This window comes from Aptenodytes patagonicus, chromosome 1 (genome assembly GCF_965638725.1).
Source record: "Aptenodytes patagonicus chromosome 1, bAptPat1.pri.cur, whole genome shotgun sequence".
NCBI classification, from domain to species: domain Eukaryota; kingdom Metazoa; phylum Chordata; class Aves; order Sphenisciformes; family Spheniscidae; genus Aptenodytes; species Aptenodytes patagonicus.
Window position 1 is genome coordinate 19029365 of NC_134949.1, and position 16410 is coordinate 19045774.

A 16410-nucleotide genomic window follows, 5' to 3' on the forward strand; every position below is an offset into this window, starting at 1 on the left:
CTTCATTCTCCCAGTCCCTGCCTTTGACTTCTGCAGCTTGGATGGTGAGGCTCAAGCACTTGCTGGTGAAGACTGAGGCAAAAATGTCATTGAGTACCTCTGCCTTCTCCGTATCCCGGGTAACCAGGTCTCCCATTTTGTAATGGAGAGGGCCCACATTTTCCCTCATCTTCCTTTTATCTCTGACATACCTATAGAATCTTTTCTTGTTGCCCTTGATGTCACTGGCCAGATTTAATTCTATCAGGGCTTTAGCTTTTCTAACCTGATCCCTGGCTGCTTGGACAATTTCTCTGCATTCCTCCCAGGCTACCTGTCCTTGCTTCCACCCTCTGTAGGCTTCCTTTTTGTGTTTGTGTTTGTGTTTGTGTTTGTGTTTGTGTTTGTGTTTGTCAGGAGCTCCTTGTTCATCCATGCAGGCCTCCTGGCGTTTTTGCCTGACTCCTCTTTGTTGGGATGCATCACTCCTGAGCTTGGAGGAGGTGATCCTTGAATATTAGCCAGCTTTCTTGGGCCCCTCTTCCCTCCAGGGCTTTGGCCCATGGCACTCTACCAAGCAGATCCCTGAAGAGGCCAAAGCCCACTCTCCTGAAGTCCAGGGTAGTGAGCTTGCTGTGCGCTCTCCTCGGTGCCCTAAGGATCTTGAGCTCCACCATTTTGTGGTCACTGCAGCCCAGGCTGCCCTTGAGCTTCACATTCCCCACCAGCCCCTCCTTGCTGGTGAGAACAAGGTCCAGCATAACACCTCTCCTCGTTGCCTCCTCTACCACTTGGAGAAGGAAGTTATCATTGATTCACTCCAGGAACCTCTTGGATTGCTGATGGCCTGCTGCGTTGTCCCTCCAACAGATGTCGGGGTGGTTGAAGTCCCCCATGAGGACCAGGGCTTGTGAGCGTGAGGCTGCTCCTATCTGTCTATAGAGGGCCTCATCCACTCTGTTTTCCTGGTCGGGTGGCCTGTAGCAGACCCCCACCGTAATGTCACCTGTCCCTGCCTTCCCTTTAATCCTGACCCATAAGCTCTCGGTCGGCTCCTCATCCATCCCCAGGCAGAGCTCCATGCACTCCAGCTGGTCGTTGACATAGAGGGCGACACCCCCTCCTCATCTCCCCTGCCTGTCCTTCCTAAAGAGCCTGTATCCTTCCATCCCAACACTCCAATCATAAGAGCCATCCCACCAGGTCTCTGTGATGCCGAGAAGGTCGTAGCCCTGCAGGCGTGCGCACATCTCTAACTCCTCTTGTTTAATCCCCATGCTACGTGCATTTGCATAGAGGCATTTAAGTTGGGCCCCTGATGAAGCTGTCTTACTGGCTGGAGTTCCTTTGTGCTGCTCTTCAGGCGCTCTCCTGCTGACCTGTGTTCCTCCTCCAGGCTCTGGGCATCTATTGCTGGCCCTGGCATCAAACTGGTAGGAGTGGGATGGATTGAGGTTCCCCTCCCCCGGCATCTCTAGTTTAAGGCCCTCTTCACCAGCTTGGCAAGCCTATGACTGAAGATGCTCTTCCCCTCCTCTGACAGATGGACCCTGTCAGCCCCCAGTAGACCAGGTTTCTCAAAGCGAGTCCTATGGTCTAAGTAGCCGAACCCCTGGCTGTGGCACCAGTCCCGTAACCATTTGTTGCCTTATCACATTTGACTGGCCCTTTCCAACCCCTTCCCTTTGACCGGCAGGATTGATGAAAAAACTCCCGAGTCCCTTACCGCTGCTCCAGGGCTCTGTAATCCTTCTTGATAGTCCTCAGACTGCTCCTGCCTGTGTCACTGGTGCCCACGTGAAACAGCAGCAGCGGATAATAGTCAGTGGACTGTACGAGGCTTGGTAGCCGTCTCGGTGACATCCCTGATGCGAGCCCCTGGTAAGCAGCACACCTCTCTAGAGAGTGCGTCTGGTCGGCAAATGGGTGCCTCCGTACCTCTCAGAAGAGAGTCGCCTACTACTATCACCCGCCGCCTTTTCTTAGTGGCGCTGGTTGTTATACGGGGGGCAGATCGGGCTGCATTACTCAGCTCCAGCGCTTCTCCTGGTGTGACAGGACTTTCCCCTTCGGCCTGCAGAGCGGTGAAGTGGTTCTGCAAGGGCACCTCAGGCTTTGGGGGAAGTTTCTTCCTCCTGCTGGTCCTTGCCTTTGCAACCGTCCATTCTTCTGCATTATTGGCCCCTCTGCTCCCTTCTGCTTGTGCCAGTGGGGGAGTTAGTTGTTCGGCCCTGGGTTGTGGGTCCACTGCAGACTGTGCTTGGAACCAGCTATCTAGCTCCTTCTCTGCCTCCCTGACTTTACGCAGCCTTTTCACCGCCTCCTGCAGCTCAGCCACCTGCCACCGCTGGGGTAGATGGTGCAGACCCCCCAGCTGGAGCCACGGCCTTTACCCTCAGACGAGTGCCCACCATTCTGCCTTGAGGTTTGGGTAGGATGAGTGCCCTTGACCAGTGCTCAGTTGCTGGGTTATGTATACGCTGTGTCCCCCACTCGGCCCGTGGAATGCCTCTTCTTTGAAGAGGCGCCCTCCCTGCGCACCCTCCCTCACGAACTGCTGTGCAAACTGCCGCGCCATGCCCTAGCTGACGTGCCATGCCCTGTTTGCCTGTCCTGGTGGCAGCGCTCCTGGTGGCTAGCGCTCCCTGGGGCTGCCTTTAGTGGGAGTGGGGGGTGGCAGCCGTTACTCCTGGCCCCACCCACGCCTTGTCAGCCACTCTCATGAGAGCTGCTGGCTCCCAGCAGGTGTCTGCGCTCCCCTGTGGGTTCCCCAGCTCAGGAAACCCCCCTGTACGCCGCGATCCGCCACTCCGCTGCAGGACGTGCCTGCACCGGAGCTGATCGCCTGTGTGTGTCTTCATCAATGACATAGACAGTGGGATTGAGTGCGCCCTCAGCAAGTTTGCAGATGACACCAAGCTGAGTGGTGTGGTTGACACGCTAGAGGGACGGGATGCCATCCAGAGGGACCTGGACAAGCTCGAGAAGTGGGCCCATATGAACCTCACGAGGTTCAACAAGACCAAGTGCAGGGTCCTGCAGCTGGCTCAGGGCATCCCCTGGTATCAATACAGGCTGGGGGATGAAGGGATTGAGAGCAGCCCTGCCGAGAAGGACTTGGGGGCACTGGTGGGTGAAAAGCTGGACATGCGCCGACAATGTGTGCTCGTAGCCCAGAAAGCCAAGTGTATCCTGAGCTGCATCAAAAGAAACGTGGCCAACTTCTTTTCTCTCTTCTTTGAGGGAGGTGATTCTGCCCCTCTACTCTGGTAAGACCCCACCTGGAGGACTGTGTCCAGCTCTGGAGCCCTCAGCATAAGAAACGCATGGACCTGTTGGAGCGGGTCCAGAGGAGGGCCACAAAAATGGTCAGAGGGATGGAACACCTCTCCGATGAGGAAAGGCTGAGAGAGTTGGGGTTATTCAGCCTGGAGAGGGCAAGGCTTCAGGGAGACCTTATTGCAGCCTGTCAGTATTTAAAGGGGGCTTATAAGAAAGATGGGGACAAACTTTTTAGCAGGGCCTGTTGCGACAGGACAAAGGGGAATGATTTTAAACTAAAAGAGGGTAGATTTAGACTAGATCTAAGGAAGAAATTTACAATGATGATGATAAAACACTGGCACAGGTTTCCCAGAGAGGTGGTGGATGCCCCACCCCTGGAAACATTCAAGGTCAGGTTGGACGGGGCTCTGAGCAACCTGATTTAGTTGAAGATGTCCCTGCCCATGCAAAGGGGTTGGACTAGATGATCTTTAAAGGTCCCTTCCAACCCAAACTGTTCTATGATTTCATGATTCTATGATCTGTCAGCACCTGGAATTCATGGGATTGACTAGACATCCTAATTATAGATTTTGAAGTGTTGTTACCTCAGCCATTGAAATATTATAGGAAACAATGGAGTTATTTGTTAAGTTACAATGCTATACAATACCTGAACATATGGCTTAGTGCTTTGGAGTTTGATCCATGGGTATTAGATAGAATGAAAGGCTTAAATTTTTTTCCTTAAATTCCTGTCAATTTCTTCTGAGTTCTATAGTTAGTTTAGGAAAAAGATCACAGTTACACAGGTGGTAATACATTTTGGGATGAGGTTTTGCAGATCATGTTTATGCTGGCATGATTCTAGGGCAGCAGGTATGGACAGAGGTGACTGGGAGTCTACCAACTATGCTGAATGCATGCAGACACATCTCTCTTCCTTTCTGTATTCTCAGTTTGCTTTTAGGAAGAATGATACTGACTTCTCGTGTTGAGTACATACAGATGCATTAAGAGCCAGAAACTCTTACTGAATGACTTCCTTTCAACACAAATAAGTTTGTAAACTCAATCCATCTAATCTGCAGCCAGAGGACGCTTATATCACCAATCTCTTTCTCTTTCCTATAACTTTTCTCTTGAACTGCAGTTTTCATTTCAGTTTCAGGGGTGGTAAAGACAAAGAAACCTGTAAACCGCGACATAATTCCAAACTGTATTATTCTTAGCAGGGGAGGAGCTGAGAAGTGATAGGAGTAGTAAGAAATTTGTTTTCTGGTAGTCTAGATCCACCTGGTGAACAGCATTTATACTGATTTCTAACTAGTTTCTAATTTAGATATTTGTTACAGAGGAGTCTCTGAAGAGAAAGAAGCAGGATCACACTGCACTCTCTGGCAAAATTTTTCTGGGGAGCTCTAATGAGTTGCAAGACCTGGGCTGGGATTCAGAAAGATGAAATGCGACTTCGAAACATCTTTGCTCCTTTCTCCACTCCTGAGTCCTTTCAACTGATCACAGAGGCTCTGGCTCCTAATGTGTGAGAATGTTATATTGGCTTGGTGATATGCATTTGCATTACGTCCTTACCTTTGCAGCATCTTGGAAATGCTCTTTTGAATGCTCTACAAGAGACACCAAACCATGCACATTCGTTATAGCCCAATGCAATTTCAGAAATAAATTTTGTCATAGATTGTAGCTAGGGAAAAAATGGCATCTTTCCAATGAAATGCTCCCTTATTCCATAAAATGAACATTCAGTTCCTGCATGAAGCTCTGCTGTCATCAAAAATAATAGACAAGTGGTCTTTGCTCTAAGTATTGGAATTTACATGAGAATTATTTATCCTTTTCCATAATTTCCATGATTTCAAAATCAAATTTGACAGGTACTGTCTTAAGTCTAACAAAAAAGACAAAGCACAATCTTAACTTGGTACTGAAATTAGAGTCATGAACCTATTTTTGTACTGAACCTATTTAAATATGTAGAAACATTTTTATCTTCATATTATTTGCCTTTCATTTTCATATGGTGAAGGAAATCAAATTTAAAGAGGAAATGCACAGTTTGATTTACTAGTGATTTTTAATCAGAATCTGGACATCAGTTTGGCTTCTCCATCTGAAAGCTTTACAAATAACAAGGTCATTGACTTATATGTTACTACAGACTGAATATCAAGACTGGAGCTGTTAACAACATTTTATCCACAAAGGGTCTACCATTTTATATTTTCATAACAGAAAATCTGATCTCTGACATATCTGTGACATATTCTTTCATTTATTCCTTAGTAAGTACCTTTACTGAGTCTCTTTACCTCATTTCCTTCTCCTTTCTTCTCTGACTCTTGGACTTCATTTTTATATTGGTTGTTATCTTCTTTCCCCACAGCTATAACTTTGGAAGCAGAATCTTCTGGGAGCATGATTTTCTCTTGCTGTGCTCCCAAGGGTCTAGTTATGCCCCTTATAGTGATGTCCCTGGTGACAATTTTGTTTAGACTTGGAGAATATCTGTTTTACTTTTATATTTTAGCAGTGAAAAAACAGTATCAGTCACAGCAACAATAGCAACATTGAAAACCTGTAGGGAAAAAGAGTGAAATCCACCACAGACAGGTCAAGAAGCAAAATCCAATATGAAATTTTAGCCCCAACATATCTAATGTTTCAGTATCCAGATGCAAATTTGTAGGTGGAAAGAAGATAAGATGGAACAACCTCCTCATTAGTTTGCACTGTCACCCTGCAATGGGGTTAGAGATTGAAATTTTCCCTCAGTTAATCTTGGACTGCCACTTGTTTGGAAATTGTGTATTAGGTCCTCAGGTTTTTCTGAGTAAAAGTCAAATATGTGAGTGGGAAAGCCTGTGCAGTACACAGAGAAATTAGATACTTCAAAATACTCGTGTTGATTAGGGATTTAGGAAATAAGGAAGACCACAGAGTTAGTACCTGAAATCCCATTGCTTTTCAGGCTTAGGCCTCTGACTTACCTGCAGGTAGGTATCTTCATCAAATTAAAAAGAAGAGACTGGACTTCTCTGTATTTAAGCATCTATAGCTATTACTGCCCATGGGCCACTATTTTCTTTCAAAGCATACTCAGAAAAAGAGAGTCCTGCCAACTTTTTATATAGTGTTTTATGAATCATGCAAGAAATTGGTGATAAAGGTAAAATATCCATTTCAGTCCAATGTTTTCAGATCCGTATCTCACCATGACCACTTGCTATAGGCTAATTATAGAACAAAGTTGCATCACTGTACAAATCAAAATATATGATTCATGAGACCAGGGAAAAAGGAGCAAAGTGGAAGCATAGCTGAAGTGCAGTTGTTATGAATGATCACTTAGGAAGAAGGCAGAGCAGCTTCTAATTGTACAGTTTTCCAAGCCGGCTTCTTGCTGGAGTCAGAAAACCAGTCATTGAAGCATTGCATTCCCTGCTGTGTCAGAGCTGTGGGAAGCTGGCCTCCCTTTGCTGCCAGCTCCAAAGAAAGAAGCTGGGACAACAGCTACTGCTAGAGAGCGAGAAGACCCTCCTAACTGAAGCTGTCACAGTTCTCTTTTTTTTCCTCCTGCTCCCCCCATCTGTGATGAGGAGACTGCGAGCCTTGCCTCTCCACTATATCCTTTCTATGGCATAACTCGCCCAGCCCCTGTTCTTTGTTCTTGCAATAACAAAATTACACTTCATTCAAAAACTCGTGAAACAGCTTAAGAAGTCCAGAATTTCAGTCCCTGCTCAGTGGGCTGCTAGTGCCTTTTATACTGGATAACATTTGAGAATTTCTAAGTTCTTGCAACCTGGCACTCTCAAAAATGAATTTGGAATCATTCAGACAGTGTTTCAAACTGTGAAGTGTAAAGCCAGCTATCACAGTTTTAAAAATGCCAAAAAAAGATTTTGTGGTTTGAATTTTCATTTTTATTAAGAGCAGAAGAGACATAATATCATCTTGCTGTTGACTATTTATGTACAGAACTCTGTTTTTATCAGTTTAAGAAGGAGATTTTTTAAAAAAGACTGTACAATCAGAAAAGTATGTTCATGTGTATAATATTGACCTGGTTTCGGCTGGGATAGAGTTAATTTTCTTCCTAGTAGCCGGTACGGTGCTGTGTTTTGGATTTAGGGTGAGAACAATGTTGATAACACACCGATGTTTTAGTTGTTGCTAAGCAGTGCTTACACTAGCCAAGGACTTTTCAGCTTCCCATGCTCTACCGACTGAGAAGGCTGGAGGTGCACAAGAAGCTGGGAGGGGGCACAGCCAGGACAGCTGACCCAAACCGGCCAAAGGGATATTCCATACTATATGACATCATGCTCAGTATATAAACTGGGGGGGGAGTTGGCCGGGGGGTGGTGACCGCTTCTTGGGAACTGGGTGGGCATCGTTTGGTGGGTGGTGAGCAATTGCATTGTGCATCACTTATTTTGTATATTCTTTATTATTATTATTATTATTATTATTATTATTATTATTATTATTATCCTTTCCTTTTCTGTCCTATTAAACTGTCTTTATCTCAACCCACGAATTTTACTTTTTTTTTTTCCCGATTCTCTCCCCCATCCCAGTGGTGGGGGGAAGGAGTGAGCAAACGGCTGTGTGGTGTTTAGCTGCCTGCCGGGTTAAACCACAACAAATATTTAGAATAGTTGTTCACTTTTTGTAGGTCTTGGTTATTTTAAAAAATAGCCAGTAGAAAGTAACAAGTATTGTCTCTGTTATTAAGAAAAATACATTTTTCATTGTTTTAAAGAAATAAAAGTGTGCAAAACAAGGCAGTGGTACTCTTTATTACTAATTCCTGGCATGCAAGTTTCTTTAGGTCCTGTAAGATTGCATTAGTCACTGTAACAGCATGTCATATCTGAAATGTTAAGGAAACAAAGTAGGAAAGCCACCAGAAGTGACACATTGCAGTATAGCCTAGCATGAAGCAATACATCAGAATCTGTAATGGTTAGAACTAATTTATCCATTTATTCTATAATCCTTTAAAAGAGCAATTTATTTAAGTGATGTTTTGGGAATGTTTTAAATCATTTTTAAAGGATCTGCACAACAGCTTCCTGTATTGTATAGCAAGCTGCTACTACTCAAAAGTTTTGGGGCCAATTCCTGGTTCACATAAGAGAAGTGTTACCAGTATCATAAAATAGATGCAAACATATGTTATGAAGTTAATGCTAAGATAGAAACAGATTGGGCTGACAACATCCTGGAGACTGCATTAATGACTCATTTGCATAAAGTCACTTCAGTGGAAAACTTTATATTCAGTTTACTAATTTTCTCAGCCTGAAGAGAGTTGGTTTAAAACACTAGTGAAAAGAAGATACCTCAGAGAACTGGTGGTAAAAGAGCTGTACTGTGTATAGTAACATAAATATTTCCTCTGCTATGACTCTTTTTTCTACATCTTCTTCATACTCTGTCCCAGTCCTTTCTAACATCTACTTTCCTTTCTTTTCAATACAGGGAGACAGGGTCCTGCCCTTTCAAAAGATCTTCTAATCTCTCAGTTTTCCTCCCAGTTTTAAGGACCTTCTAACGGATACAGTTTTTGCAAGGATACATGCGTGCGTGTGCGCACACAAACAGTTCCTTCCAGCACTTCCTGATTTGACAGTTGTGAACTCAAATACGCAAAAATTTCATTTTTTGTAATGATGTTTTCTTTGTTGTTTGACTTTCCTTATGCTCCCATATTTAAAGACAAAAAAGTTCAAAATGATTTTGCAGCACATATGCACCACTAAACAAGTGTTTTTCTGATACCATCTTTTATATTTTCTAGGAAAAAAGGTTATTCTGACAGAACATTCTCTAGTTCTTGTTCAGATAAATGCACACTTACTTTAAGAAAATCACTTTTAAAGTAACGAGCATATAAAATTGGAATGGTCTAGAATCTCCTTGTTTCAAAAATGGTCATGAAGATATGTAGTTTGTTGTATTATACAGAGCTATGATAATATAACATAAGCTTGTTACTAGCAGATAATTTTTGCTGACTAATGCCTGGAAAGCATGGAAGTAAGTAACTAATTATAATTATCTGCTGATTTTACATTGCTATCTATTGTCTGCTAATTATGGATCTGACCCGTCTTTTTTTACATTTTTAAAGAAAAATATAAACCATTAAGATATCCACAAGCTTTTAGCCTATTATAGTAAAATTATTTTCAGAATATTTTCAAAGTTTAGAATGTGTCTGTAATTCATAAGCTGCAGCCAGGGGTGTTACTGAAGAAGAGAATCTCCAGTGAAATACCTTGGGGAAGTTTAACATTTTGTTATTGAGAATTTAAATTGAGTCACAAAAGAAAATTTCTCTTCAGAGATCCAAAGCAAAATCCAGCAAAGATCAATACCTGAAACAAAATGGAAGGGTTTGCCAGGAAGATGTGGCCTGACATGAAAAGGTATTGCAAAATATGCGCAACACTTAGAAGAAAAATGTAACAGTGTTATTCATGAGAGAGGACTCAGAAAAGGATGAGGCTCATAAGTCAAAGACATATGATTTCCAGGGAATTAGAGATGAAATTAAAAGCTCATTCATCAGATTTTTAACACTAGAAATTCCAAGAGAAGACAAACATTTCCTTTACAGATTCACTTTGAAGGATTATTTTATAGACTTTTGATTAATTAACACACATTTAAATCTCTGCGATGAAACAGTTCCCATGTGTTTGCTTAAGTACCTTTCCCCAGGCCAAATACAAAAAAGAGAAAATTGGAACACAGTTATAAAAAAAGGATGCCAAGCCTTTTTAAAGTGATACTTTAGAGCAGTTTGTAGCTGCTTATAGCTTTCGACTCTGAAATCGAGTTTTCACTTCAGGCTGCCGTGCCAGGGTTACATCACGTGGCTAGCAGTGGAACTCTGCCAGTAAGCAGGATGCTGAATAATTCAAATTTCCAAAGTGGAAGGAGGAAACTAGCAATCACTCCAGTTCATTTCTACCTATAGTACTTGTGACTGTCACTTTAAGAAGTCTGGTGACTGTCTTTATCCAATGCTTTGTCCCTTTTGTATTTTTACTTCTTGAAAAGTATCGTTTGTGTTCTGAGACACCACTTAAATTGAAACCTTTTGATCCTGCTAAAAGTATTAATTCTAATTAAATAACTGCTCAAAACTAAGCAGCAGTTTAGTGTGAAATATGAACATTTTTTTTTTTAACAATGGTAGTTATCTGAATTCCTACAAATAACAAACATCCAGAATTTAAAGGCACTTAGGTTCCATATTTTTGATGAATGAAAAATGAAATTACACACCCAGATACCTTCTTGGGATCTATATCTCTGCAACACTGACTTTGTTTCTTTGAAAACCTGGAAGTCTCTTTTAATCTATTATGAAAAGAAAAACAAACAAACAAACAAACAGAAACCTAGCATTTAATCCCAATTTTTATCTCAATTTATCCACTATCTAACATCAATTGATTTGGAATACTTCAGTGTGTTCTTCTCACCATATTATATCAAGACACAGAATTATGAACTTCTGACCCTAAGTTTTTTTCATTCATAGAAATATATATAGGAAGCTTTGGGAAAACTGACAATATTGATAAAATCACATGGAAAAAAAAATGTACATTTTACACTCTGTAAGACAGCAATTAGTTGAACAAGTTTCCAAGGCATACAGTAAGTTCTCTACTGCTTCAAAATTTTAAATTAAATTTGGCAGCCCCACTATAAGGCATGGGGTGTAATCCCATTCCCATTGAAATCAATTGGAATGTTGCCTTTTGTTTTTTTGGCAGGAGGGGATTTCACTTAAGGATGAAAATAGCAACTGTTCCCTGATGTTCTTCTGGTATGTAGGTTGTTAAAAGCAGCTATTGGATTTTCAGGACTTGAGCTTGCATATCAGCAACTACAAACTGTGCCTGAACCAGCCCATCAGCAGCTATATCTGGATTTTTTGTGGTGTGCCCTGCAGAATAGTGCAGACATGCCCATAGTATGACACTCATATTTTCTACAAGTGTAGAAAAAAATAAATTAGAAGGTTCTGTAGCTAAAATTTTATGAAATCCATCTGGGAAATACACGGAGTCAAATTTTCATTCTAGACCCTTTCTATTCCATGTAAAATAATATTGAAAATGGCAAATAATTAGAATATGGTCATTAAGCTTTTGTAGTTGTAAGATGGCAAGTACAAAATATGGCAGAAAGTAAAAGCTCATTCTCACAGAGACATCTAAATCCATGACTGAAATTGTACCATAAGGTTTTGTAGTCATTTTGCATTCTTTCCCAATGAAAAGCCATTTCAGAGCTTTGGGATGTGACCAACTAATCCACTTAATACTTATTTAATTATCTTGGCACTCTGTTTTATAATTCTCCATGAACTACTTAGATGTGAACTGATACCTTCTCATCACAGAGCTTAGAATGCAACCTGCACAAAATTTAATCAAGGGGAAAATTAAAATAGAACAATATAAGAAAAATTATATTACCTATATGCTAGCAATTTTGTTCATTTACAGTTATTCACAGAATGTATATGAATAACATTTTGCATCTAAACCTCATAATTTCATTATAAATTCCAATGGAGTAAAGGCTCTTAAATAATAATTGAAATTTCATACAAAATTGCAAATGAAAGGTACAGGAAATCATAATGGTAATAATTTAATATATTAATACCTGATATATTAGATAGCAAAGATACATTTTTTTGCAAGTATGTATTTTCTTCAGGATCTTGACCTCTTACAGTTAAATTTATAAGGTGTGCTGGTTTTGGCTGGAGTAGAGTTAATTTTCTTCATAGTAGCTAGTATGGGGCTATGTTTTGGATTTCTGCTGAAAACAGTATTGATAACACAGGGATGTTTTAGTTATTGCTGAGCAGTGCTTACACACAGTCAAAGCCTCTTCTGCTTCTCACACCACCCTGCCAGTGAGTAGGCTGGGTGTCGTGGTTTAACCTCAGTCGGCAACTGAGCACCACACAGCTGCTCGCTCACTCCCCGCCCCTGGTGGGATGGGGGAGAGAATTGGAAGAATAAAAGTGAGAAAACTTGTGGGTTGAGAGAAAAACAGTTTAATAATTGAAATAAAATAAAATACTACTACTACTACTACTAGTAATAATAATAATAATAAGAATATAAAAAGCAAGTGATGCACAGTGCAATTGCTCACCACCTGCTGACCGATGCCCAGCCAGTCCCCGAGCAGCGGCCCCCCCGGCCAGCTTTCCCCAGTTTATGTACTGAGCATGACGTCGCATGATATGGAATATCCCTTTGGCCAGTTTGGGTCAGCTGTCCTGGCTGTGCCCCCTCCCAGCTTCTTGTGCACCTCCAGCCTTCTCAGTCAGTAGAGCATGGGAAGCTGAAAAGTTCTTGACTAGTGCACAAGAAGTTGTGAGGGGACTGGGAGACCTGACCCCAACTGACAGATATAATTCCCTTAGTTTATGGAACACCCTTGTGAAACATCTGTAGAATGTCCACAAATGTCCACAAAATGTCCATTGAGTTCATTTACTCTATGACTTTGGGCTCTATCTCTTATGGTGGTCACTCCAGACAGGAGAGGTGTTGTGTTGTTTGGAGTTACTGTGCACCACAGCCAGCTCAGGTGGGGTCACTGCTGCACTTGCTCTGCTTCTTTGTAAGGCTTGTCCTCCATTGGTTCAGGTGGTTCCTGCTTCTGCTATAGTAATTTCTATAACATGCAATTCAAATCATGGGTTACAATAGTTTAAAGGTATTTCCATTAAAGTCTCCACCCCTGGTCCCTTTGGAGCAGACCATTGGGTTTAACATTGCAATGAAGTCCTCCCCTTGCCCCTGCTCTGGCTTGGACTTATCCATGGACTGCAGTCCCTTAGGGGTGTACCTGCTCCAAGGGGGAGCCTTATCTATGAGCCACAGTCTCTCCAAGGGTATACCTGCTGCAGCATAGACTTATCCACAACCACAGTCACTTTGAGGTGCACCTGTTCCAGCGTGACCTTCTTCATGGACCACAATGCCTTCAGAGATATACCTGCTCCAGCATGGCGTTACCCAAAAACACAGTCCCTTCAGAAGTAAACCTGCTCCAACATGGCCTTACCCATGGCTGCATTCCCTCCAGGGGAGTACCTGCTCTGTCATGTGCTTATCCATGGCCACACACTCTGAGGTGCTCCAGCATGACCTCGTGCACAGCCACTGATGCTTCAAAGTGTACCTGCTGCAACATGGACTTAACCACAGCCACAGATGCTTAGAGGTGTACCTTTTCCAGCATGGACTTATCCTTGGGCCACAATCCCTGCACAGGTATACCTGCTGCAGCATAGACGTAACCGTGGCCACCGACGCTTCGAGATGCACCTGCTCTGGCATGGGCTTATCCACGGCCACAGACGCTCTGGGGTGTCCTGCTCCCATGTGGACTCCTCCACAGGTCACAGTCCCTTCGACTCAAGTTCACACTGGAGTTACAGTCTGTCCAGTACAGCAGCACAGGAACAGTAGCGATGCCCTGGCCATCTGCCAGCCCAGGTGCATGGCCATTGCTGTTATCAAAATGTTCCCAGGCACAGCACAGTAAGATGATAAGCAGCACAGCAGTACAGCAAGCAGCGAAAGCAAAAAGCAGCCACTAACAAGCACTGGCCTCTAATATACAGTAAGGCAAGCAAGCCTCATGACAAGCACAGAAGCCTGCTGATTAATAGCTAAACAGCAGTAACAACTATAAATTCAATGTAGCACATTCCAATCAAATCTGTCATTATCTGGAACATTTTGAGCCCCATGTTGGGTGCCAAAAAGGACTGTCATGATTTAACCCCATCTGGCAACCAAGTACCACACAGCCACTCACACACTCCCCACCAGGTGGGATTGGGGAGAGAATCAGAAGGGTAAAAGTGAGAAAACTTATGGGTTGAGATAAAGACAGATTAATAGGTAAAGCAAAAGCTGCCATGCAAGCAAAGCAAAACAAGGAATTCATTCACTACTTCTCATCGGCAGGCAGGTGTTCAGCCATCTCCAGGAAAGCAGGGCTCCATCACATGTAACAGTGTGGGAAGACAAATGCTGTAACTCTGAATGTCCCCCCCTTCCTTCTTCTTCCCCCAACTTTATATACTGAGCATGGCGTCATATCTTATGGAATATCCCTTTGGTCAGTTGGGGTCAGCTCCCACCTTCTCGCTGACTAGTGTAAGGACTACTTAGCGACAACTAAAACATCAGCGTGTTATCAACATTATTCTCATCCTAAATCCAAAACACAGCACTGTACCAGCTACTAGGAAGAAAATTAACTCTGTCCCAGCCAAACCCAGGACACTTAGAGAGTCATATTTTTTTTCACTGGCTTCATTCACACCCACGATAAGCATGTAGTTTTAGAGATGGGACCACAGTTTTTAAGATTTTAGTTTTACGTTCTTATTCTGACTATGGAATTGAAGTTGAAATTTTTAAGATCACTTTGGAAACTAAACTGACTACTTGCACTTGTGAGCTATTGTGGAATGTTGTTAAAATATAAAAGGTGCTGAATAACATTTGCATGATTTGAATCTTACTTACATTGCTTTATCTCTGTTCGCTAGGAGTGACTTGATATTAACCAGGAATATGCAGCTTCAGAATCTTACATCTTCATCTCCTTCAGCTTTCTTTCAAGAGCCAGAGAATTATTAGATTCAGCTGCCTATTTGTGTACATCTCTGAGAAACACATCAATAAGTGTTTGATACATATTCTGAGCAGTTTAAAGTCTGTAGAATTTGTATTTATTGATTTTTTTTTCCCATGTTGGGTTTTTTCATACTTGATAGTAATTATTTTTTACCCAATGGAAAGATTCAGTGCATGTGCAGATGAGCAGAAGCTCAACCTATTTAAGCTGAAATTCTGCCTTTTTCAGAACCAAAATGAATTTGTTTTGGTTTCACTATGTATGGGGTTTTTTTATGGGATTTGGAATCCTTGCTGGGTAGACTTTGGAGTTTGTATGCAACTGTGGTATCATCAAATCCAGGCAATCAGATCCCACTCTGGTTTGGAATATAAATGTGAACAGGTGTGAAGGGTTTATTGGTCATTGTCACTAACTAGAAGTTCCTTAGAGAAGAAATAGAACTAGCTACATTCTGCAGATTCTTCTTCAAAATGATTCCTAGATGGCTCTTAGCCCTCCTGAAGTCATCATCAAATGAGTGTGCACAGGCGTACTGTAGCAGATGGAGATTAATGTATGCAGCCAAAATTCCTATTATGACCATAAGTGATATTTGTTCTGGAAAGTATTTTTGTCTGCAACTGCCAAAACAAGAGTCCATTATATTCCTCTGCTGCAATAGGTGAAGTCAGAGGTAGCCTTGCTTCATATGGGACATTCAAAATCTTTAGAGTAGAACATTCAGACACTGATCATAGAAAGAAAGAAATTAACTACATAATCTCACCTTACAAATCTGGTTTTGTTGTTGGTTTGCTTTTTTTTTTTTTTAATTTTCCTTTATGCCTGGCATTGTCTTGCTCACAATATCCATTGTCATTCTGAGTCATTCTTCACTATATGGAATGAATTGTCCTTTCTGCCTACATCCAAATTCTGCACCATTTCATCCACAAACGGTGTGTTACCACAACCTTGCAGAACTGTAAATGACACTGAACTTTAAGGCTAAGCTTAAGCTACTATTTCATTGGTCCTGCAGTTAAGACACCAGCTTTCACTGATAACTACTATGACCCTGCATATAAGCCGGCATAGATTTCTATAAACAATTTTCTTATGTTGTGTAACTCTTCTTTTCAACTTTTCTTTTCATTGTGCTGATCAAAATCTTGACCATAACCATGAACGTTATCAAACGTCTTAGAAAGGCTGCCCTCATTCCAAACAGTTTATTATAGGAACATATCCCGAGTTCTGAAACTTTGATCCTGGCATAATTTTTAATGTACTTGAGCTCAACTACTTGTTCTTAGAATACCCATCTTTTACAGAAGAACTGGATAACAAACAGCACACAAGTTAATTTTAAATCATTCTGGGTTTTCTCTACCTTATAAGATGGGGTTTATGTGTTTATAATAGTCTTTAATAACTACTAGTAGTCAATAA

General features: G+C 42.0%; 1 protein-coding gene across 3 annotated transcripts in view; it reads left to right on the forward strand.

Annotated features, from left to right (window-relative positions):
• Positions 1–14937, forward strand: part of TAFA5 (TAFA chemokine like family member 5) — a 537936-nt gene extending 522999 nt beyond the window's left edge. For all 3 annotated transcript variants that reach the window (XM_076329083.1, XM_076329114.1, XM_076329093.1), the window contains exon 5: positions 14888–14937. In XM_076329083.1, the coding sequence (XP_076185198.1) occupies positions 14888–14893 (6 nt within the window). In that variant the 3' untranslated portion in view covers positions 14894–14937. The remainder of the gene's footprint in view (positions 1–14887) is intronic.
• The last annotated feature ends 1473 nt before the right edge of the window (positions 14938–16410 follow it).